Source organism: Hemitrygon akajei, chromosome 21, assembly GCF_048418815.1.
Source record: "Hemitrygon akajei chromosome 21, sHemAka1.3, whole genome shotgun sequence".
NCBI lineage: Eukaryota > Metazoa > Chordata > Chondrichthyes > Myliobatiformes > Dasyatidae > Hemitrygon > Hemitrygon akajei.
Window position 1 is genome coordinate 45414716 of NC_133144.1, and position 25538 is coordinate 45440253.

General features: G+C 40.6%; 1 protein-coding gene across 1 annotated transcript in view; it reads right to left on the minus strand.

Moving 5' to 3' along the window:
- Positions 1–25538, minus strand: part of col13a1 (collagen, type XIII, alpha 1) — a 121590-nt gene that overhangs the window by 33951 nt on the left and 62101 nt on the right. Inside the window, exons 18-24 of the mRNA XM_073025335.1 lie at positions 25272–25316; positions 10824–10868; positions 9478–9510; positions 9340–9375; positions 8013–8066; positions 3622–3666; positions 719–805 (exon numbers count right to left, since the gene is read on the minus strand). Of these exons, the coding sequence (XP_072881436.1) occupies positions 719–805; positions 3622–3666; positions 8013–8066; positions 9340–9375; positions 9478–9510; positions 10824–10868; positions 25272–25316 (345 nt within the window). The remainder of the gene's footprint in view (positions 1–718; positions 806–3621; positions 3667–8012; positions 8067–9339; positions 9376–9477; positions 9511–10823; positions 10869–25271; positions 25317–25538) is intronic.

The window sequence follows — 25538 nt, forward strand, 5'->3', positions numbered from 1 at the left end:
ATATATGAATGGATGGAAATATGTGAGAAAGGCCACCTTCCCAAAGGTTGCCACAATTGGAAATGGACGATTCCTCTCTGCAGAGAACAGGGAACACTCTCAGGTCTTCAATTCAAGTACTGAATCCAGAGAGCTGGGCCCCAGACCCACGGAAGCCATCTAGTGCCAGTACCGCAGCACTATCAGACATACCATCCTTTGGATAAGATGTTAAACTGTATGACTGTAAATTATTCCCTGCACCAACTTGAGTGAGATTTTCTAAAGTGTCCGGGCCAACATTTATCCATCAATCAACACACTGAAGCAAGTACACGACTGCTATCAGTCCTGATGAAAAGTTTTGGCTCGAAACGTCGACTGTACTCTTTTCCATATGTACTGCCTGACCTACTGAGTTCCTCCAGCATTGTGTGTGCGTTGCTTGGATTTCCAGCACCTGCAAAAGTTCTCTCGTTTGAGATTGCTATCATCCACTTTTTTTGTGGACCTTACATTATCTTGGATGCCGTATTTCCCAAGTTACAGGAATGACCACAGAAGAACTCAATCAACTTCAATAAGTTTTCAGACATCCTGAGATCAGGAAAGGTGCTGTACCTCCTTTCTAAAGTTGGCTCAAGTAGCAAAAGTCCCAGCATGTCTTATTCACAGTTTTAAGGCTTGATATTAACAATTCATAAGTGTCCTAGGGAACAATAAATAAAGGGATACCCACCTTCTGTCCTGGAGGGCCAACAGGTCCAGGCATTCCTGGGTCACCTTTAATTCCACCAGCTGCTGAGCCTGGTTTGCCTACTTCACCCTTTTTAAAAAGATCAAAACATTAAACATAGTTGAAGATCAACTACACAGTTGTAGTTGTAGATGTGGATAAAGATTATTTATCCACATCTGATAATTAAAGTCAAAGCAAATTGATTATCAAAGTACATATATGTCACCATATATGACCTTGAGATTCATTTTCTTGCAGAAATTTATTAGAAAATGAATACAATCGCACTTATGAAAACTAAACATAAACAGAGAATAACAAGCAACCACAGTGCAAAAGAAGACAAATTGTGCAAATAAAAACTAATACTGAGAAAATGAATTATAGAGTGCTTGAAAGTGAGACTGTGGGTGGTAGAATCAGTTCAGAGTTGTAGTGAGTGAAATTATCCATGCCATTTCAGGAGCCTGATGATTAACTGTTCCTGAACCTGATTATGTGGGGTCTACACCTCCTGCCTAGTGGTAGTAGCAAAAAGAGAGCATGACCTGGATGGCGGGGGTACTTTATGGCGTACACTGCTTTCTTGTATCGGTGCTCCCTGAAAATGGGCTCATTAGTGCGGAGGGTCTGTGATGAACTGTGATGGATTCACCATTTTCTGAAGACTTTTCTATTCCTGAGCATTGGTGTTTCTATATCAGGCCATGATACAACCTGTTCAGTATATACTCTTCACTGTGCATCTTTAGAAGTCTGTCAAAGTTTTAGATGACATGCCGAATCTACACAGACTTCTAAGAAGGTAGAGGTGCTGTAAGTAGTAGTACAAAAAAAGTAGAATCTTCTTGATCGACTGGAATAACAGTGTAACATACAAAATTAAAACTAAACAGGGTGCAGCTTTATAACTGATCCTAAGTAACATCATGGCTCTCAGATTTGGATGCACAAGCTGCTGAGGACTTACTGAGTGGCAAATAGTTGCTCCAACTATGTAGTGTCCAAAAAAAGAGATCAGTCTTTCGAAGGAATTGAGAGCTCAGAGACTTCAATTACTATTTCAGGCTTGTAGATTGTGACGATTGCTTGTCATTATATCAAATACCGAAGAACTTAATTATTTTATCATTCTTATAAGCATTAATGGTGTTTAGATGTCTCAGATTGTCGGAAACATTTAAATGCTCGTTAATATCTTTGACAGTCTGACATGGAGACAAAGATCCATTCAAGAATAACCTTCTTTTAAATTCTGTCAAGGTCACGTTGGGAGCATTTGAGGAATGTAGCTTCAGCATTACAAAATCAAAGACTTAATTGTTGCAGGTCAATTTGAAAGTGCAGAAAGCTGATAGGATTGACTCTCCACACCTTGTCATGGTGTGGGCCCAGTTTTGCCAGTGGAAGTAAGGTGCTCTGAGATTAGCAAGACCCAGTTTGACAAAATGAAAGCGTTGCTCCAATATAAACCAAACTATGGATGTTCATAATTAGAATGGCAGTTTATTTTATAAACCAATGGTGCCTTCAATTATTCCACAGATCAAACGTATTTTAGGTAACAATAGCTTCCATTTATAAGGAGCATTGTCAGTGAAAAACTGAGAACTATTAAGTTACCACTAGCTTTATTTTAAATAAGGCCATAAAAAGGTGTATGTGTGAGACAGAGTGAGAGAGTGAGAGAGAGAGAGAATGAGAATGAATCAGGCAAGACAAAGAATACAAGAATATTTAGGCTGGCTAGTGTGACAGAAGGAGGGAAGGAAATGAGGAAAAGGATTGCACAAAGCACTGCTGTGGTGGACAGGGAACCAGTACAGACGAGTGATTGGTGATTGGGAAACAGCATCGTATTCAAGCAAACAACTTTCAGATAAGCTGGAGTTTCTATGGAAGATAAGCTGGAGTTTCTGGCCGATTATGAACTGATATGATGAAGAATGGAGGTAACAACAGGTGAAGGCATCAGGACAGAGATGTGAGTTGATTCAAAAGGCAATGTTCCAGAGGAGGACTCAGATTTAGAGAGATTCAGGGTCAAATGGTTATGAATGGGGTGGTTCAACCTCATTTATTCAAAATGGAGTTAACAGTGAGAAAATTAAACTTAGGCTTGGGCTATAGGTATCGGCTGGATCATGCTGGTAGTGAGCCAGCATTGGTGTGGATTTGAAGACGTAGATGCATATTTTTCACATCGCAGTCTTCCATAACAGTGCATCACTAGCTAGGTTGGATGCATCCAATTACCTGCTGCACCTCACATTTAGAGCAATCTCAGTTCTATGACACTCTGACAACACTTCACATCTGGTTCATCATGTATCTCAGCTGGACCTGGTGCACGTAGTGCAGCCTCCCAGACACCTGATATACATCAGTAATCGATGTCTGAAAGGTGGGGATATGTGTTTTATTATTAATGTTTTAAATTAAATTGCAAAGCTTGAATGCAATCAATATACAATATTTTAGTAGTTATAAAGTTTGCAACACATGCATAGGTGCTTGGAAGCAATGGAAGAAGTCCAAGGTATTACCAGGGTGGGTTTTGATTTTCATTGGGTACGGTCTAGTCACACAGATGGAGTAAGCAGTGATGTTGGGAGGACACTGAGAACCAGGAAGCCACAGACACCCTGCAAGGCCAATATAAGGTACCAGTGTATATATTGATGATGGATGTGGGACCTAACACCACGTTTTCAACTGAGGATGGATCCTTCTAAGTCATCACAGGCAAAGGTGCATAGATTATAGCTTATAAAATAAGAACACAGATAATCAATTCTGTCCCACTACAGCAGAGGTGTGTAAATGAGCAACTTTTATTTATGCTTACTTTAAAAACATCACGGCTTTAAACCCAGTTATCTGCATTATATAACATGACTTACTTTCTGCCCTGGTGTACCATCTTGTCCTGGCAGGCCACTTTCACCCTGTACAATACAAACACCCAGGTTAGAAATCAAGAAATTTATTTTTGTCTAACTTGTCACATCCGAATTCCAATGAGGGAACTTCAAATTTTAAATGAAATAAACACATCCTAATATTAGAAACCAGCAGATGGCCATCTTTCAAAAACTAGAAAATCCTCTGGGAATGAAACAAGAATGAATTGTGATCCATCTTATAATGTTGTTGAAATATTTCCTACTTAAAATTCATAACTCTCCCCCACCATTGAGCTGTAATGCTTGCCTGTAGGTTCAGACCAATTTTTTATATAACACCCACATTGTAAATGACCACTGGTCAGCAAAATTAACTAATTTGACAGCTACTAGTTACACAGAATGGGATTGCATTACCAGTAAATCATAATTTTAAAGAAAAATTCACTGAATCAAGGTGGTTAAAGGAACATGTTAGTAAAATGATAGAATCAGCTTATACTGTATCTCTTCCCCCCCATTCAGCCACTGGGGTCTACTTTGCTTTCAACCTACTTTTCTTCTAAGTCAACATTATTAAGCATTGTGTGTCTCACTTTGCATTTCAGAACATCCCTTTCTCTGAACCCATTCCAAAGTATTAATGCGCTTTAGAAAATGCTGTGTCTAAAACTGCACTATAGCCGTAGACTTGCACTGCTTTGTTCTTTTTGTGGTCAAACAGCCATGAACTATTCTACATTTCACTTCCAAAGGTTAATGAATGATTGGACACGGTGCTTGGTAATTGCTTTATCCTTGCAACTTCCTTAATTATTTTCAAACAAACATGTGCACAAGCATGTTAATCAGCTTTAAAAATGAGCAAAATCATCATTTTTTAAAAATTTACTCTAACAATTAGATCTTCCTGAATGCTCAATATCTGTGAGTGATTACAATTTCGGATTGTGCGATTTTCCATTTTCTGGAACACAATGGTTATTGTCACAGTCACTTGTGATTTGAGTAAGAAGCATGAAATTGAAAATGGCCTGCTCAACTCACGAGTCTCGTTAGCTGGTTTGCAATTGACTTTTTTGCCCTAACCTTCAGAAAAAGCAAAATCACTCACATGTAACAATTAGTCAAATGTTAAAACTGTCAGTTTTTAAATCGGTCAGACTGAAGAACGGAGTTGTTTCTTGTTGCAGGTCTTTCTGTAAAATCAAAGTTCCTTTTGCACTCAGCCACTCCTACGTCACTCCTTTCCCTTACTCCTTCCTTCCTTTAATCCTCAGGGTATACAACTTGTTCCCTTCTCTTCAGACTAATGCATCTGCCTCACGGCTTCAGCAACACAGGTTCGAATCTGGCCTCGGGTGCAGTCTGTGTGGAACTTGCACATTCTCTCAGTGACGACAGGCACTGTGGGTTTTCTGCAGGTAATCTAGTTTCCACCAACGTGCCAGAGACATGTAGGTCGGGATGTTAGTAGGTTGTTGTAAATTACCCCTGGTGTAGGTGGCTGATGGGACAAGTAAGGCGTGCTAAGAGCATGTGAACGATGACTTATAAAGATACTTGAGGAGTAGTGGGATTCTTTGAGGGCCTGCACAAAGGGGGCTGTGGGATAGAATTATGCCATAAATATAAAAATGTGAAATATAATGGCTAATGCATGTGGAACTCCAGCACTGAGATTTGCTTCCATTGATTCCAATAGAACAAAGCTTAGGGGCTCAGTCTCAGCACATGGAGATATGGGGCTTTGCTGTTTCTTCATGTAGAGTGTCATCTTGATTTACCTCAGAGGGTTGTTGGTGCATGGTGACTGAACATAAGAAAATGGGAGAAGGACACCTCAAGCTTAGCCAGCCTTTCAACTTGATCGCGGTTGATCTGCCCCAGGTCTCATCTCTTCTCCTACACCAATTTCCCCATGAGCCTCTGTTCTGTCTGTTTAAAAATAAATATATTTTCTCCTTAAATACCTCTGAAGATCCTGCATCCACAACCCTCTAGGCTGGTAAATTCCACTGATCTGCCATCTGTTTCTACTAGAGTACATTCAGGGCTGAGATGGGTACCAAGGAGATGGGGATTGGTGGGAAAGTGGATGAAGGGAAGGGCTAGCCAAGAGCTCCTTAAGTAATGGATCAGATGCAAGGAGGTGAAAAGCCAATGCTCACACTTCTTTTTGATCTACTTCTGTGATGTTTAAAGAGTGGTAATGAGGCAGAAGACAATAAAATCTCTGCTTAAGTTCTCCCAACTAATCAGCAAGTAACACTATACCAGCAGCAATGATTTCACCCACATCAAAGCAAAAGTAATAATCTTCAGCACAACTTCAGGTTCCAGAACTACTTCTGACATTGTGACTTCAAATCTCACACTGAATGGCCCCAGGTCATGCACCAGGTCCCATCAAGTGTTACAATCACATGCAAGTCCGATGTCATTATCGCATGCAGTTACAAACCACACAGGGTATGGGGAACTTTGAGTATGAAGTGAAACGCTTCAGTTACGATTTCCCACACTACTCGTGCATTGTAAGTCTTCCAAAATAAAAAGTCCATTGCCAGATTGCCAAAACTCAATCTGTAAGCAATGACACAGAGGTTATGTTTTACTCTAATTTACGTTTGAAGGGGACAATTGAATAAACTACTTGTTTTGAACTTAATGAGACAAAATGAACCTAGAGCATATATATATGAACCATTTACATTGAACTGTGTGTCGTGAAATTTGTTAACTTTTAGCTACCCAGAAACTTGTTGGATTTACATATTTATACATTTTTCAGGATCGAGGCATTGCTGGCAAGATCAGTGTTTATTGTCCATCCTTAACTGCCTTTGTAAGTCAGTGATGCAGTCTGTGTCTCTAAAACAGGGATTCCCAGCCTTTTTTATACCATGGACCCCTACCAATAATGAGGGGTTCATGAACCCCAGCTCTCAAAGGACTATTCCAGTACAAATTGATTGTTCACCAGTGCTAGGGAGATGCCAGTTACAATCATCAGCAATCACCCTCAGTTCTGATCTTATGATGAAAGGAAATGTGATGAAGCAGTTAAAGTTGACTAGGTCTGGGACACTACCCAAAGAAGTTGGGTTGCTAATTCACAAAAAGCCTTTTATTTTGTTTCCATCAAAAGCATCCATGACAGTCACCTCAAGTATTCTATGTAGAAGTAAGTCTTGTTGGCTAAACTCCAATGATTGCTACCCAAAGCTTCCACTGGGAACTTTTGGATAGCTATGAACTGCTGGCTAGCTCATTATGGAGTTTCACACCAGCACATTGTGACCACGGATCAGGAGTAAGGTGGAGACTAGATTTCAGTGATTCAGACTGCTCTGCAAATGGAGTCAGATGGACAGAGGCCTTTCACATTTCACATCTGCCAGGATGGGACACAATTCACTGGATTGGAAATTGTATTTTTTTTCCTTTTGATTAACCTTAAATGTTTTTAATTCACTTCCCTTATTTATTCCTTATTTTAACTGATTGTTTTAAAATCTGCTTTAATTATGCAATGATTTCTAGTTATTGTAACTTTTTAAATGTCTATGAATATGTTGCTGAGGTCTTTGACTGCAGTGAGCTGTGACCAGGGTGACTTAAATCCACCACCTGAGGCCTAGTTCAATCCACTTTGTGGGATGGCTGCAGGAGCAAGGCCTCCAACACACTACCAGTGACAGTTCAATAAATGCAACCACATGAATTACTCAGGGAACAGCATGAGGAGTGGGCTGGATCAAGCACAATCCAGCTCAGTTTCTCTCCACCACCAGCTCAATTTTTTTTGACTGGATTTCTTAAAAGTCGTCCCGGATTTATGTTTTCTGTTCCTGCCTTGTGCACATCTCTTTCAACATTTAATCAAATACATCTTTCATTATCATGAACTTCATTCCTCAGTGCTTTTCTTTTGTTTAGAGAAATGATCTCCAGGCTGTTCAGTCTTCCTTGATGTAAATGGATAGGAAAGGTATAGAAAGATATGGGCCAAATGGGACTAGTTTGGATGGGCTGAAGGGCCTGTTTCTATGTTGTGTGACTCTATGACTCTAAGTGTAGGATCATTAGTAATCTTGTCTTCATCTTTGCAGAACCTTGCTGCCTTCATATAAAGGCCATAATAATGCACAATACTCTACAGCTAATTTGCCAAGTGTAGCCTTAATCATTATTTGAGCAAAACGGTGAATAATGAGAGGTAGTGTGAAACTATACGAACAGTCCCAATAAACTACAAAAAGTTAGAAATCACCTCACTTGGTTTACAGAAAAGCGAATTCCCTATACAGGTCTTGTTAGCAGTAGTTTCTGGATGTCAAATTCATGCATCAATATGTCAGTCAGACCCACAGCACAGATCCTACCCTGAGCCCCCTCTTTCCAGGGAGGCCACGCGGACCAGCTTCTCCTGGCTCCCCCTATGCATAAAATATGAAGAATATTAAGGAAATAATAAGAATATTAAGGAAGTCAGCACATAAGTCTTGTAAGAAAAAGTGAAAGAGGAGGGAACATCAGGGACAAACAACAAAACTCAAAGCATCTTATTTCAGTTCTTGTGAGGCCACATTGTGATGCATGGAGTGGGACAGAACTCTATTGCCTTATGTAGTTCAGAGATTTTTTACAATAGTTGCATAAAATGAAGCTATTATCGCTGACAGTTGTTTGATTATTTAATTATAGCCATCGGTTTTAAAATTTTCATGACTTATCAGGGATATTGGAAAATAACTCAGACAGGTTTATGCATTAAAACAGCATTGTCTATAAAACATATTAAATTATAAATGCTAAACAGCAGGACGAGCCTTGGAATTCAAATATCATCAGCTGTTCAAACACTTCTGCAATGATGTCGAATAGTGCAACCTTGATTGCTTTTCTAACAGCTTGCCGTCTCATTGCTCTGTGGTTAAAGCTTTGTTTCTTGGTTCAGGCCAATAATTTAATCCCTATCAGAAAATCTTACACAATTCACTGAGCACCACGCTCAGCCACAATGAGGGCGTTGCACCAGTGGATATGGAATGAATTATGAAGACAGTTCCCATTTGACAAAAGTGCAAAAGATCTGAAGACATGGGGGGGGGGGGGGGGGGGGGGAAACTGAAGATCAAAAGGGAATTGGAAGAAGTTAGAGAATGAACTGTGGATGCCCGGTCACTGAACATAAGAAAATGGGAGTAGGAGAGGCCACTTGACCTTTGATACTTGACCTACAAGAAGAAGGCTGGTGCTGTTGCCTCGCAGCGTGACCTCAAAGGAGTTTGCATATTCTCTCTGTGACTACATGGATGGTCTAGTTTTATCCCACACTTCAATGACATGAGGGTAGGTTAACTGGTGAGTGTAAGGTATCACAAGGTATGTCGTATGCGGTCCACAGTACGTAGTAAGTGGCAATAGTATCAAAGAGATGTTGTTGGGCGTATGAGATTGATGGGAGTGTTCTTCTGATAGCCAGCATGGATATGATTGGCCAAAAAGCCTCTTTTTATGTTGTACTAAACAAATTAAAGACCTCATAAAAGAAACACTCAGCAAGTACTGATTAATTGTTGCATAATCCTGGTCACCATAATGATTTTAGATTGTTCAGCTTTATGCAGTGCCACAAAGGGTAACTCAGAACGAAAAGAGCATCTCAAGGAATTAAATCAGCCGGGCATGAAATGAACTAAAGTTCACCTTCTGTCCAGGCGGTCCGGTCTTCCCCGGCTCTCCCTGTGTCCAAGAGAAATGCAGGAGAGAAAAACAGGTCAGAAACCAACAGAGTCCAGAAAGAAAGAATAATTGGGTTTAACGCCATGCTGTACTGCGACTAACCTTAAACCCAGGAAGAGCTGAAATAAATATCCCCTATTGATTGAAAGCAGGAAATAGTTTGCAGTTAGATACCAGAGCAACACAATAACAGGAGGTGGAAGTGAGTAAAAAAAAACCAATTTCAGTTAGATATTTAGTTTAAGTAATATCACTATAAACGTGTTTTAAAATGAAAACTATGTGATGATTAGTCATCCTGTTGGCTAATATCCCTCAGATTCAACCAGTAATATCGGTTACAGTTAAACTGATACCTTTGCATGTTGTTCAGGACTTTGGTGGTGTTGGACAGGCAACAGACTGGCCATTTCTCCTACTATTAGCCCAACACATTCTTAATTCACTATTTCTAGCTGTTATACAGTAGTACTGTACAATAAATCTTCCAGTGAACGTGGGTTTAAAAGGAGTACAGGAAATGGGGCCATGATGAGTTTAAAGCGAACACGGGAAATGGAGCCCCATTGGGTTTGAAGTGAGAGCAGTAAACAGGGCCCAGGCGAGTTTAAAGTGAGCACAGGAAATAGAGTCCTGGTAGGTTGAAAACAACTGCGGGATACAGGACCCTGGTGAGTTTAAAGTGAAGACAGAAAATAAGGCCTCAGTGAGCCAGATGTCTAACCACTGATATTCTCAAGCAATCAGACAGGAGCTTTACTGTATAACTAATAAACTGATGAAAATGGTTGAACAAACTGTATTCTGAGTTCTTGAGTTCATTTCTGTTAAAACTCTTAAAGGATTTGGGCAATCTGGCCATGGATTAGAGAATGGGAAGGGAGCAGATTCTGTGAAGACAATGCAGAAATGGAAAACCTGGAAGGAAATATTAGTTTGCACTGAGCAGTCTGTCCTCTTTGTCTTGTAATCAAAAGCTTTTTTGAATCAAAATCAATTCAAGCTCCATTTCACTGTCTATCTGTATATTAGGACTTAAGTGTTTGAACAATAAAATATTGATAAAAAGACTTTCAATAAACACTACACATCTTAGAATTTATTGGAAGACAGTAGATGCACTTTATTGGCTGACTGTAGCTAAGCCTGCTGGAGGATCACTTATCTGGGATTACACATCAACCAGTCTGGCAAGAAGTTTACAAACTCTCTCCCAGGAGCATATGAATTTTTGTTTAAAAAAACAATCTACTCATAAATACCCAAACACTTGGACGTTTGGGAAGTGTCTAGCAGTATAAGGAATACAGCAGCCCACTCATAACTGGTATAACAAATAAAAGCAAGAGGGGTTTTGGATTGAAACACATTGCTGTCACTTTAAAGTGCTTGTGTGCACGGTTGTGGGTGGCTAAGAGAGTAAGGAGAAATCTGGGGACATGGAATACCTTTGTTCCAGGTTTTCCTGGGATACCAGGTCTTCCAAACTCTCCCTATAGAAGACAGGAAAGTTAAAAAAAAATGTACAATGTAAACAGAAAATATTAAGAAGAAATATTGTCATTTCTTTTCCAAGGAAGGATGGGAATGAGGAAAAGGTAAGATAGGGAGCAGGACAGGATAGGGTGGCAGGAACAGAAAGGGGATACAATCATTCTAGATTTATATTTCTGCTGAAAACCCACTCACACATACATACTTATCATCGCCAACACACTGCCAATGAACCTTAGACTGACTGACGGTGATAATGATTCACAGTTCCTGACCCTATTTACAAGCAATGATAAATGTTAAGATTAAATCTCAAATTAACTTCTGAGAGTCAGGTCCAAGGGTCTAATATCATGAATCAGTGAAATCCATCAGCAAGCAAGTAACCTGAGGCTTTGCTGATACACAGAATGTGAACATACAGCGGGTGTCTGGTGTTGCACCTTGACTTTTAGTCAATTAAGTCGTCAATATTTTGCTCCTCAAGAGGATTAAAATTAGTTTCAGTCATAATGACATGAAAATCATCTAACCATCTGTTATTGCTTATACAAAGCCAAATGGCTTCACAAACTTCAAAAATTAAATTGTTGGCTATGCAGCACTCTGGGGCGACTGACTGGGTGGAAACGCTGCATAAGCTTTGTCTCCCTGTTCAAGGATTTTTGCTTTTACCAATTGAACAGAATTTTGATTTGATCTGTAATTTGCAAAACCAGCAATCGTCTGTGCTGCTGAAGTGATGTCAACCATTAAGACTTGAGTATGTTTGGAGTTTCCACTAATTGCCGAGTAACTGGTTGCACAGCTAGTCAACACTGTGGAACCACATGCAACACAAAACCCCTACTCCTAGAGCTCAGTCAGCAACAACCAACTGGAACCAGGAAACTAGGCTGATATTGCATTCCCAGGACTTGCTTCTGCTTCTCCCGTGATCAAAGGCAATAATTGGGACTGATCTAGGAATTAAAAGGTAGAATGGCCAAAATATCAGCTGAACATCTGGGTACCATAAATCCAGCTGCAGAATTTGGAGTCCAACACAAGCTGGAGATAAATACTAGACATTCTTTGGTCCAGTTGAACATTGGGTACCACATCGAATGCTGAACAGGTGGATACAGCATTGTTAAAGATAGAGTACCAATCACCGACTCTACAGGTGGGATACCTCATCTCCAGATGATCATTGTATACTTGTCTTCAGGTAAATGTAGGGCACCGATCTCAATCTCAACATTGTCACTACCTGAACAATGCGGGTGCCACTCTCCAGAGCTACCTGAGATACTCCACCTCCAGAAGAATAGGTTGGTATTCCATTGCCAGCTGAACAAGTGACGTTGCCTACCCCTACAAGTGAGCTACCCACCTCCAGCTATTAGAGCGTCCAACCACTAGATGAATAAGTTTTGAACTCATCTCTGGATGGAAGTGAGCTACCTTTACTCCTTAACAAAAGAAGCACAGCAGATGCTGAATACCTTCAGCAACAGATACAAAATCTGCAGGAACTTAGTAAGTCAGGCAACATCTATGGAGGGGATAAACAATCGACTTTTTGGGGCAAGTCCTGTTGAACGGTCTTGGCCTGAAATGTTGACTGCTTATTCCCCTCCATAAATGTTACTTGACTTGCTCAGTTCCTTTAAAATTTTGTGTGTGTTACCATTATACCTACTGCAGGAGTGATCCAACCCATCAACTGGCCAAGTATCAGGAACCCCGTCTCCTTTTACTGACCAAGATGTAATTGGGGCTGTAATTTGAATCCCCTGAGATATTTGCACATGTACGAAACACAACTCACTACATGAGTGTGATCATACATACTCTAAATCCTTAAATAACAACAAAGATGGTCAGTGGCACAATAATGCAGTTGTGTTATCTGAAAATTATTTTGTTTACAAATACTGCCTCTAAAATGCTTTAACTTCAATCTCCAGACCTCTACTTCTCATCACTTACTAAGGATGACATGCCACTTCAAATGAATCACAGCAATTTTCCACTTTTAAAAGTGGTGCACTTGGATCACAGACTTGAGTGGAGCAACAACACAGAGGCCGTGTGCTAGAAGGGCCAGAGTCGCCTCAACTTCCTGAGGAGACTGAGGTCCTTTGGAGTATGCAGGCCTCTCCTTCACATGTTCTACCAGTCTGTTGTAGCCAGTATCGTCTTTTATGTGGTGGTGTGCTGGAGCAATGGCATCAACACGGGCGATGCCAACAGACCCAATAAGTGATTAGAAAGGCTGGCCCTGTTACAGGAGTCTAACCAGACACACTGGAGGTTGCGGTAGGACAAAGGACCCTACGGAAAATCCTGGCAATTCTGGACAATGTTTCTCACCTTCTGCGTGCCACCTTGGCAGAAAAGAGGAGCACTTTTAGTAATAGACTAAGCCAACAGCGCAGCTCCAAGGAGTGCTACATGAGGTCATGTTTACCCCCCACCATTGGGCTCTATAATGGGGAAGTGATGACCCTCTCCTGCTAGACTGTTTGAGGTAACTTTTTATGCTTTCTTACCTCTCTTCTAATATTTGTATATCTGCGCACTTGTAGTGCTACTGCGACATTAATTTCCTTTGGGGTCAATAAAGTATCTATCTATCTATCTACTGACTACATGCACTTTGGGATGGAGTTTGACATGAATTTCCCTCGGGATCAATAAAGTATGTCTGTCTGTTAAAAATCTCTGATTACTACACTGCAACATGGTCATCCTATCTATCTATTGCTAGTAAACCAATGTCATATGCCAATATCATATATATAACTCCCAATCTTTCAACAATGTTTTGCTTTAAATGTCCCTGATGATCCAGCCTCCACAACCTGATAGAAATTCCAGGAATTCACCATCCTTTGCAAGAAGACATTGCTATGCAACATAGTTTTAAATGAGCGCCCCTCCCCCAATTTTATTTGTCCCCTTGCTTGAGATTCCCTCCTTTGTAGATACCTGGAGAATAGTATGGAAAGCCTCCAGCAACTTGAGACAGGCACAAGGAGATGGTGGCCAAGGTGGTGAAAGTATGGTGTCTGTTTGCTCCCCTCGAGGGCCTGCCCTTAACCACCAGGGGGCAGTGTTACTGGTAGCTCGCTCAGATCCACCACTTGTCCCATAAAGGGAAGAAAAGCAGGTATGTCACAGATCTGCGACACAAGCCTTGATTAAAAAGGAGAGAGGGGCCAGGGGGAGTCTGGTAGGGCTGGTCAGTATGGGGGGCTAATCAGTACCTACAGGGTCAATTTGGGACATTGACGGGTGGGAGGTAGGTTGCATGTCATTGGCTACTGAAGGGGTGTCAGTGCTATGATGTGGTGGTGTTAGAATTATGTGGGGTGATCAGCTTGGGGGGTGGCAGGGGGTTCCAGAGGCCGTTGAAAAGATTATCTTTACTTAGAACGTATCATCCTGGCCCAAGTTCAAAAGCGGCTGAGCATGAAACACTGATATCTGGCCATTCTAAACATCAGTCTTCAGGATTTAGCCTGGGTGCTGACAACTACTTTGGCCGTTGCCCTTCTGCTTGGAAGTTCATTGATAGCTGAAGTCTAAACTATTAATGCTGTTGCATCAAATCTACATGAGGAAAAGAGCTTTCTTCTCTGCCCTGTATCACCAGAATTTGTAAAAGGACTTTGACTAAATCTGAGATCTGGTACAAGTCAAGTCCAATGGCTCAAAGTAGTGCTGATTTGGAGACTTTCTTGGTAAACAACGGTAGAAGATCAACTAGTTATTAAACCTTCCTCCGCACACTCATTTTATTTTGCTACTAATCCCAATACAATGACTCATTTTCCTCCCTTTTAAAATACTCGTAAATTGGAATGCTCATTACGGAAGTCTGGGTTTACTCAGGAAAGCCAACTGGGATCTGTAAAGACAAAATTATTTGAATGACTTGATTAACATTTTGATAACCAGGGAAAGTTGATGAAGGGGAAGCAGTACAATTCTTTCTCTTTTTTTTTTGAAAGCAGTGGATAAAATCCAGGGAAAAATGTTGGTTAAAAAAATGGAACCCTTGGAATTAAAGGTCCAGTCATAATGTTTCTTTGAAGAGTGGTAGAGAGTGGAGTGAACAGCTGGTTTTTCAGACTGTTATACAATGCTTTTCACAAGGTGAGTACTGTAATCAGTGTTGGTTTTATGTATATTTAATAGTGAGTTAGACTTGGGTGTGTAACGTAAAATTTCTAAATATACTTATGATGCCAAACATTGAAATGTGGTACATAGCAAGAATCAGAATTGGAATCAGGTTTAATATCACCCACATACATCATGAAATATATAAATAGATTAAATTAAATAAAGAATGCAAAAGGAGTGAGGTAGTCTTTGTGTGTTGCTTCAGTGAACATCAGTAGAGATGATCGATGGGCTGACTGGTCAGGCATGTGGGAGCTGGAATCTAACATGAGGGTGCATTAAGTGGTACATGCAGACTGAAAAATAAAAGACAAGGTAGAGTAAATGTGTCAAATCTGAAAGGTGTCCAGGCAACAGAGGCCTGGGTGTACTTAAGTATTAGGTCGTGCTGAGAGAGCAGTTACTGTATGGGGTCTTGGTTTTCATAAATAGAAACACAGACAACAAAAGCAAGAAGATTATGTTGAATCTGCATAAAACACTAGTTTGGTCACAACTGGAATACACTGTCCAGTTCCAGTCACCTTATTTTTAAAAAAAACAAGGTCCGGGAGTGAGTGCAGGAAAGGTTTACTCAAATATCTGCAGGGGTGAAGGTCTTAGCTACAAGTTTAGACTGTTGAAGCAGGAATGATAAAGGCTGAGATATTTGACAGACGTGCCGCTAATCATGACAGGCTTAGATAGGGTGAAGGGAATGAAATTTCCCCTCTTTCTGGCTAGTTTAATGTTTTGAACAAAAATACAAGGAGCACTTAAGGAAAAGATGTTGGTACGCAGAGAGTAACTACGATCTCATTGCCTATGTGTTTGGTGGAAACAGAGTCAATCAGAGCCTTCAAAAGGGCATTGCACAGGTATGCAAGAAAATTATTTGCAGGGTTATGGGGAATGGGGGAAAGCAGTTAGTGTGATTCTGTTAGATTGCCAGCAAGCCTAAATTCCTGCTGCTGTCTGCAAAGAGTTTGTTTGTTCACCGTTTCCTCTGGGTATTTCAGTTTCCTCCCAAATTCCAAAGCCATACCAGTTACAAGGTTAATTAGTCACTTGGATGTAATTGGTTGGCTCAGGTTTGTTAGGCCGTAAGGGCCTGTTACCATGCTGTATTTCTGAAAACAAGAAAACAGCAAACAGCAACTGACAGAATTACCCTATGAGGACCTGGCACAGCCAATACTAAACCTAGCATGTATTTCCAACATGGTTCAAATGTACAGGTTTGCTTTGTATCTGAAGAAAATAACTTAACATTTCAAGGAACCCTACATATGCAGACAAAGTAATAATCCTTAAAAATTAATACTTAAAAATGTACCAGTGAAGCGTTGATTTCTTTTGTTTCCCCTACCCCCACCGAGTGATTTTCAATCACTCTGTACATCAAGTGGGACCAGCAGATGGCACCATTGGTGTGCAAACACAAGGGAACTAGACTTCAAGCTGCCCACAATGTCATCACCTAAATTTAACCCCACACCAGGTATATTCCATGTCAATGACTATGACTTACTTTGCAGAAGGAGCCGCAATTTGTAAATTCTCAGTTTACAAAATTATAGACTTGCTTTGCCTATCTATGTACTGTGACACAGAGTTTCTTTGGATTTCTAATCCTAGAGCTGAAATTCAAGGAAGCTCCACATCACTTAAATAAACAGGCAAAGTAAAAAATAACAATAAATATTGACTTTATTTTTCACATATACGTTGAAACATACAGTGAAATGCATCGTTTGCATCAAATTAAATGTGCGAGGATTGTGCTGGGCAGCCTGTAAGTGTTGTAATGCAACTGGTGCCAACATAGCATGCCTACAGTTCATTCACCCTAACCCACACATCCTCATATTGGGAGGAAACCCATGTGGTTAAGGGGAGAACATACAAAATTCTTAAAGACAACAACTGGAATTGATCTTACACATGGTGCTGTAAATAGTGTTACACTAATCGCCTCATTACTGTGATGACCTTGCAAAGTGTTAGAATTTGCAATCTGCCACACTTAGGGTTGAAATCCAAGGGAACAATCAAGAATGAGCTGTATCAGATTAATGTCCTGGTTCAGCAATTGGGTAGGTTGTTTTCTCTTGCTAGATAATGCAACCATCTGGATACCTACACACTGAATTGTAGGCTACATTTCCATTAATATCTGAGAAATTGAACATCTCTCTCTGCCCAGGTGCAGAAACAATTCTTTATAAATTAAAATTTCCTACCATGCCAAAATAAACTTGGCACAGATTTGACGTCTGACTGAGATCCCTGGATGCATTGGTCAACGTGTGAACTTCACAATAGTTGACTCTTGGTCAATGTAAAGCTAATTACGGCAGGCAAGCAGAAACATTATAAAAATCAGAACTTAATCTCATGCTGGAGTAAAAGAAATTGTATGGGGTGGAATCAAATTTTCAGAGTAATACACTGTGATACAACACAGTAATAACCAGATGTGATCAGGGAGTTTAAGTAAAGGAACCCTTGGGAGGCAGTGATCACAATATGATAGAATTCACCCTGCAGTTTGAGAGGGAGCAGATAAAGTCATATGTATCAGTGTTACAGTGAAGTAAAGGGAATTACAGAGGCACGAGAGAGGAGCTGGCCAAAGTTGACCGGAAGGGGACACTGGTAGGGACGATGTTACTTCAGCAATGCCTGGAGTCTCTGGGGCAATTTGGAAGCTGCAAGATAAGATACATCCCAAAGATGAAGAAATATTCCAAAGGGAGGATGAGGCACCTATGGATGACAAGGGAAGTCAAAGACATCATAAAAATAAAAGAGATAGCATATAATACAGCAAAACTTAATGGGAAATTAGAGGATTGGGAAGCTTTTAAGAAGCACCAGAAGGCAACTTAAAAAACACAAAGAAAGAAAAGATGAATTATGAAGGCTTTTGGTAGAAACATCAAAGAGGATACCAAAGGTTTTCTCAGATATATAAAGAATGAAAGAGATGCGAGAGTAGTTATGGGATCACTGGAAAATGATGCTGGAGAGGTAGTAATAGGGGACGAAGAAGTGGCAGACAAAATTAATAAGTATTTTGCATCAGACTTCACGAGCAGTATGCCAGGAGTTCAAAAGTGTCAGGGGGTAGAACAGAGTGTAGTTGCTATTGCTTAAGCAAAGGTGCTTGGGAAGCTGAAAGTTTATCAAGGCAGATAAAGTCACCTGGATCAGATGATCTACACCTCAAGCTTCTGAAAGTGGAAGCTTAAGAGATGGTGCAGGCATTAGCAATGATCTTTCAAGAATCAATTGATTCTGGCATGGAACGGAAAATTGCAAATGTCACTCCACTCTAAGAAGGGAGGGAAACAGAAGAAAGGAAACTCTGGGCCAGTCAGTCTGATTTAATTAGTCGGGAAGACTTTGGAGTCCATTATTAAGGATGAGATTTTGGGGTACTTGGTGGCACGTGATAAATTAGGCCAACGACAGCATGGTTTCCTTAAGGGGAAACCTTTCCCGACAAATCTGTTGGAATTTTTAAAGTAAGAAACCAGCAGGATTTAAGGAAAGTCAATGGATGTTGTTTACTTTGATTTTCAGAAGGACTTTGACAAGGTGCCACACTTAAGGTCACTTAATAAGGTAAGTGCCCATGGTGTTACAGGAAAGACACTAGCATGGATAGAAGAGTGGCCTACTGGCAGGAGGCAAAGAGTGGGAATAAAGGGGGCCCTTTCTGGTTGGCTGCTGGTGACCAGTGGTGTTCTGCAGGGGTCGGTATTAGGACTGTTTGTTTTCATGTTATATGTCAACAGTGTTAATGAAGTGCAGAGTCTGCAGAAAGACTTGGACAGATTGGGAGAATGGGCAAAGAAGTGGCGGATCCAATATAGTGTAGGGAACTACATGGTCATGTACTTTCGTAGAACAAAAAAAGGTGAAGACTACATTTTAAATAGGGAAAAAAATTAAAAATTACAGGTGCAAAGGGACTTGGGAGCCCTTACGCAGGACTCCCTAAAGGTTAACTTGCAGGTTGAGTTTGTGGTAAGGAAGGAAAATGCAATGTTCGAATTCATTTTGAGAGGACTAGAATATAAGAGCAAGAATCGAATGATGAGGCTTTATAAGGTAAGACTGCACTTGTGAGCGACTTCGGGTCCCTTATCTAAGAAAAGGCGTGCTGGCATTGGAGAAGGTCCAGAGGAGATTCATGAGAATGACTCCAGGAATGAAAGGGTTAACACGTGAGAAGTATTTGATAGCTCTAGGCCAGTATTCACTGGCAATTAGAAGAATGGGGGGGGGGGGGGGTTTCGCATTGAAACATTTCGATTATTTAAAAATCTAGACAGACTAGATGTGGAGAGGATGTTTCTTATAGTGGGTGAGTCTAGAACCAGAGGGCACAGTCTTAAAATAGAGGGATGTCCATTTAGAACAGGGATGAGAAGAAATTTCTTTAGCCAGTGAGTGGTGAATCTGTGGCATTCATTACCACAGGTGGTTGTGTACATTTAAAATGGAGGTTGATAGATTCTTGATTAGGCAGGGCATCAAAGGATACGAGGAGAAGGCAGGAGATTGCTGTTGAGAAAGATAATAGATCAGCCATGATGGAATGGCAGAGCAGGCTCAAGGGCTAAGTGGCCTATTTCTGCTCCTAAGTTTATGGTCAGTACAAGGTGCTATTGTATACTGATGACCTTTGCAACTTTTAAACTGTAGAGCTTGGAATGAATTTACTGCAAAGATGGAAATTCTTACAGAAGTAACTATAAATCAGAAGACAAAATCCACACTACACTCAAATAAATTTGTCTACTTCAAGTACTTTCCAAAATGCGTATGGAGTGCATCAACCTCACATCTCGGTGATTGGATGGTTATTGATGGAAACAAGGCTGCAACCTGGCAGTATTTATTCTAATCCTGCGCTTGAAACAAAAAGAGCTGACTCGAGAGGTTCGGGGCAAATGTCAGGAATCTATCACAGTAGAGCGCACGGAGCAGAATGCAAATGCGGCCAGTCAAGGGTCAGTCAGGAAATCGGGCAGTTTGGGAGCTGGGTGTAAGATCAATTGGTTAGAGCTCAGTGTGAGGCCCAAAGGAAAGCAGCACAGAGGCCTGCAACATTCGTAGGGATATTGCCTTTTCTGAAAATACACAGTTAACAGGCACACTGCAGCACAACGTGAATCTATTGTCCTGTGTGAGTGAGAGGGAGGGAGGAAAGGGTTTTGCTGTTGTTGTTTCGTTTTGCTGTATTTGCTGATGTTGTTCTGCTGAACATCATGTGCATGTTTTGTTGGCACTGGAACGTGTGCCAACACACCCTCAGGTTGTGTTGGTTGTTAACACAAACCATTCATTTCAGCGTATGTTCTGATGCACACATGATAAATAAATAAATCTGAATTTGAACCTAATATCAATCATGATTTGAGATCCTGTTCCCTAACACTGTCCCAGCCACCCAGGTAGATTCCTATATCTGCCCTCTGTACATGTGATTCAGGAACTGAAGTGTCAATTCAAATTTCCAGATTGTGAAATTAGCACCTTCCACTCAGTAAATAATCTATTTTGAAATAGAAAACAATGACATAACAAAAAATTCAAGGGTAGATTTTAAAAAGTCTAATCTCTTTCATTTCTTTCACAAATTCAGGACATTCCAAAACGCTTTATTGCTACTGAAGTATTTCTGAAAGCACAGGTAATGTTGTAAATATAATAAATCTGGCTCCATCAACTGTTGACCAGATTCCAAGAGACAGCCCAAGTTTGCACATTCCTAACTGAACATGACAAGAACTGGAATCGCCAGTGAGACACTCGATGATGGAACAGCAATTAGAGCTAATGACCTGGTCATTTCTAAGCAAGCAGTAGACAGTAAAATTTAGTCTGTAGGCAATCTGTATTTACCAGTTCAGCAACTAGGAATAAAGACAAATATGTGATTGCACAGGAGTGAGGATGCTGTCTGGACAGGGCGTTTCCAGTTATGAGGGGAACTGGATCGGCTGGATTTGATGGCGTGGAGCAGACAAGGAGCTACACAAAAATTACGAGATTTATAGATCAATCAGATAGCAGGAAATCTTTCCCCATAGCAACTGCAACTAAAACTAAAGGGAATTGCTTCAGAGTAGAAGTTGCAGGAAGAATCTTTCTTCCATAGGGTGGTTGGAATCTGGGAAACAATGCTTTAAGTGGTGGAGACAGCCTCCCACAACTTATAAAGTACAGGTAGTTCCTGGGTTATGTTGCTGGACATACGTTTGAATTTTGAAGGCAGTGGCATGGTATGGACTAAGTACTGGTAGATGGAGGTAAATGGAATGTAAAAATTAATGCTGTAAATGGGATCATTATGCAGATGAGTACTTCATGGTTGGCATGGAGATGCTGGACTGAAGGGTGCTATTTTTATGGGTATGTCTTTATAACAACTAACTAGGTTAAAGCTAACAACAACTAGTAATCAGTATCAATTCCTTCCAATATTTTATCTTCAATTAACTTGCTATGTCTGTACAGGTCTCAGGTGACTCATAAAGATAATGCATTAATAAAGTAATTTTGATTAAATACCAGAAAATGTTAATGCATTTACATAGCATTTTCATGAATTTACGAAGTGCAAAGTTCAAAGTAAATGTCATTATCAATATACATATATGTCACCATATACAACCCTGAGATTCAGTTACTTGGGGGAATACTCAGCAAATCTATAGAATAGAAACTATAACAGGATCAATGAAAGATCAACCAGAGTGCAGAAGACAACAAATGACTTACAAGGGCTTGGCCAAAATAACTCCCTGTCATTGGCTCATTTAAAACATTATAGTAAAGAAAAAATGGCAGCTAATTTTACACACTGCAAGTTCATTCAAACAACTGCACTAACTGAATTGATAACGATGCCTCACTGACACATCAAAGGGTAAATGTTAGCCAGGAAACTAAGCAAACCATTACGTACAACACTCTGGAGGAGCTCAGCAGATCGGGCAGCATCTGTGGAAATGAGCAGTCAACGTCTCGGCCCGAAACGTTGACTGCTCGTTTCCACGGATGCTGCCCGACCTGCTGAGTTCCTCCAGCGTGTTGACTTGACCACAGCATCTGCAGTGTACTTTGTGTAAGCAAACCATTACTTCTTCAAATAGTGCCATCCATACTCATGAGAGGAGGGATGGTGCATTGGCCTAGATTACGCACCAGATGCCTGGAAATGATTTTGAACGTGCAGCCTGACTCAGACTTGAAACACCACCCGCACGGCCATGACTGCCAGCTGAAGCCATAAACACAAGCACACTCTGAATGGCAAACCAACTCAATTGAACTCCTCCTCTCAAAGCTAAATAAACATCAAACAACACACACAAAATGCAGGAGGAACTCAGCAGATCAGACAGCGTCTATGGAAAAGAATCATCATCCTTTTGTTTCTTCTTTGATAATTCCTCAAGAGTGAAAATGACTTGCTTCCTAAGAGCACAGAAAAATGAAGCAGGGGTCACTAGGCCTGTCGAGCCTCCCCCACCATTCACTGTGACCGTCGCTGGTTTATATAGCCCTTAAATTCCTCTTCTATGCCAGTTCCCGCAACACTCAATTTCTACGAGTCTGCCAGAATCATCTCTTGCGTTCAGTTCTTCTGATGTGGCCTCCTCTATATTGGTGGGACCCTATGTATACTGGGGAACCGCTTTGTCCAACATAAAGGACCACTCCATAATGTACTGGTTAGGCACAGGAGTACGTTCAGCCAGAGACTCATTCCACCGAGATATAACACTGAGCGTCACAGGAAGTCATTCCCACCTGTGGCCATCAAACTTTACAACTCCTCCCTCAGAGTGTCAGACACCCTGAGCCAATAGGCTGGTCCTGGACTTATTTCCACTGGGCATGAATAACTTATTATTATTTAATTATTTATGGTTTTATATTGCTGTATTTCTACACTATTCTTGGTTTGTGCGGCTGTAACAAAACATGATTTCCCTCGGGATCAATAAAGTATGTCTTTCTGTCTGGCCACGCATTTCAATTTGACTTCCCATTCCCATAGCAACATGTCTGTCCATGGCCTTCTCTACTGCCATGACGAGACCAAACTCATTTTCCTCATATTCTGTCTGGGTAGCCTCCAATCTGATAGCATAAACATCAAGTTCTTAATTTCCGTAATTACTCCCCCTTCCTCCTTCACTCTTTTCTCATTCCTCATTATGGTTACACTCTCACCCTTTCTCTTCTTCTTCCCCGCCCTCATGAAATGCCCATCATCTCCCTCTTGCTTTCCATCTGCTTCCCTTTATTCCATGGTCCACGTCCTCTCCTATCAGATTCTTTCTTCTTCAGCCCTTTACCTGTTCCAGGTGTCACCTTTCAGCATCTCACATTATTCCCCCTCCCTTGCTCCCACCTATCACCTGCCAGCTTGTATTCCTCCCCCCCCTCCCTTGCCCCACATTCTTATTCTGGCTTCTATCCCATTCTTTTCCAGGGCTGATGAACGATCTCAGCCCAAAATCTCAACTGTTTATTCCCCTCCACTGATGCTGCCTGGCCTGTTGAGTTCCTCCAGCATTTTTGTTTGCGTTCCTCATTTTCTCAATCTTTCAAATATTTACTTACCTCTACCTTAAGCATTTCCAGTACTCTGGTTTTGAATCACATTCTGTGCAGTGAATTCCAGGATTCACTAACCTCTGAGAGAAAACAAAATTCTACCCATCTCAGTTTTAAATGACTGGCTCTCATCTTTTAACTATGCGATCTTCCTTGTTACTCTTCACACTAGTGAAAACATCTAACCTGCATCTACATGATAAGAACAAACTCATTTTCCTCATATCATCAAATCCCCTCAAGATATCACATTAAACTACGGCTGCCCCTCATTCTTTGAAACTCCAAGGAATACAGACCCCAATACAACTCCACTTCTGTGAATTTTGAGATGGCTGATGAGTCCCGTGCAGGATCCACCAGCAGTCACTCAGATGAGGCAGGCGGGACAGGACTTGACCAACATGTCGCTGACTTAACCAACATGGCAAAAACCACTGCTTTCATTTAAAAGCGATGTCAAGTGCGAGTTTATGTAAAAATATGCACAACTGAAATTGTTTATGCTTAAATCTGCTAAATAGTTCAGCAATGACTTTCAGCAATTCTGGTTTGCATTGAGTGATGTTACAGTTAATGGAATTGTTATGGTACTGCATAATCAGATATAATGCTAAATATTTGCTATCTGTTCTAGTTGAGCACAATCTATTAATCAAAGTTCCTTTGCTATCTTGGTGGTCCTACAGATTCTCATTACATAAAAATGCTAAACACAGTGTACAATGTGTTGGGGTAAGTTTCATCAGGTAATATCCCTGCAGGAGTACCATAACTAAAAGCAAACCTGTGATATACATCTCCAATGGAATCCCAGTTAGTAATTCCAGAATCAGAATGAAGGTTATTGTCACTGACTTATATGGTGAAATTTATTGTTTTGCAACAGCAGTACCACGCAAAAATATAAAATTACTATATAAATAGAGCAAAAAATGGAACACATTCAGCTTTTTAACTTTTCTTCAGTATGTTGCCATCAGTCTGATAATGACTTAATGCAAGTATTTGTGCAAACAGAAAACCCTCATGTACATATTCTCATTCATTTTTTCGCATTGGGCGGCAATTTTGCAGTTTCTGTAGCACCTGACTTTTTTTTTATGAGGCCAGGTTGCTAGCTCAACCCAGCACTGTTGGGAAGTGTGCAAGGAGGCAGGTGGATTCGAACTCTGGACCTTCGCTTCAAAGTCTGGTGCTGATGCCACTACACCACCCTCGCCGGCTTACATATACACCAGCATTACAAGGATTAATTGTTAATCTTAATTGGACTAATTCCTCTATTTAAACAATATACATGCATAAAGATATACATTATTGTTATTTAAATAGATGATTTAATTGAACTAATACATTGGGATTAAAGCTGTTTCATGTAAAACAATATTCAAAGGCAAGCTCTACTTATTCAATCTAAAACTGTCCCATTAACTTATCTTGTTACAAAACAAATGTTTCCCATTGACTGGAAGATATGATAGAAGTGGCAGATTTCTCAGACTTAGAAAATAAGTGTGAGTGTTCAATTAAATCATGGACTGCCAGTGACCTGATATGAATCTTAGCAATTACAACCAAACAAAGGTGGTTAAAACTACCTTTTCTCCTTTGGTGCCTGCCCGACCCATTTCACCAGGCTCTCCCTGTATGTGTAGGGGGAGAACAAAAGTTCAAATGTATCAGTGAGAAGAAGCTAGCAGTAGTCACAACCATACATGCTGGGGCTCGTGCAATAACTGTTTCCAGTCAACATACTTGGCTACTCTATTGATTACTGCATAGAAAGTACACTGATCTACACCTTGCCCTCCCCACAGAAATACCCCCCTGCACGAATATATAAATAACAATCCTTTTACAACGCA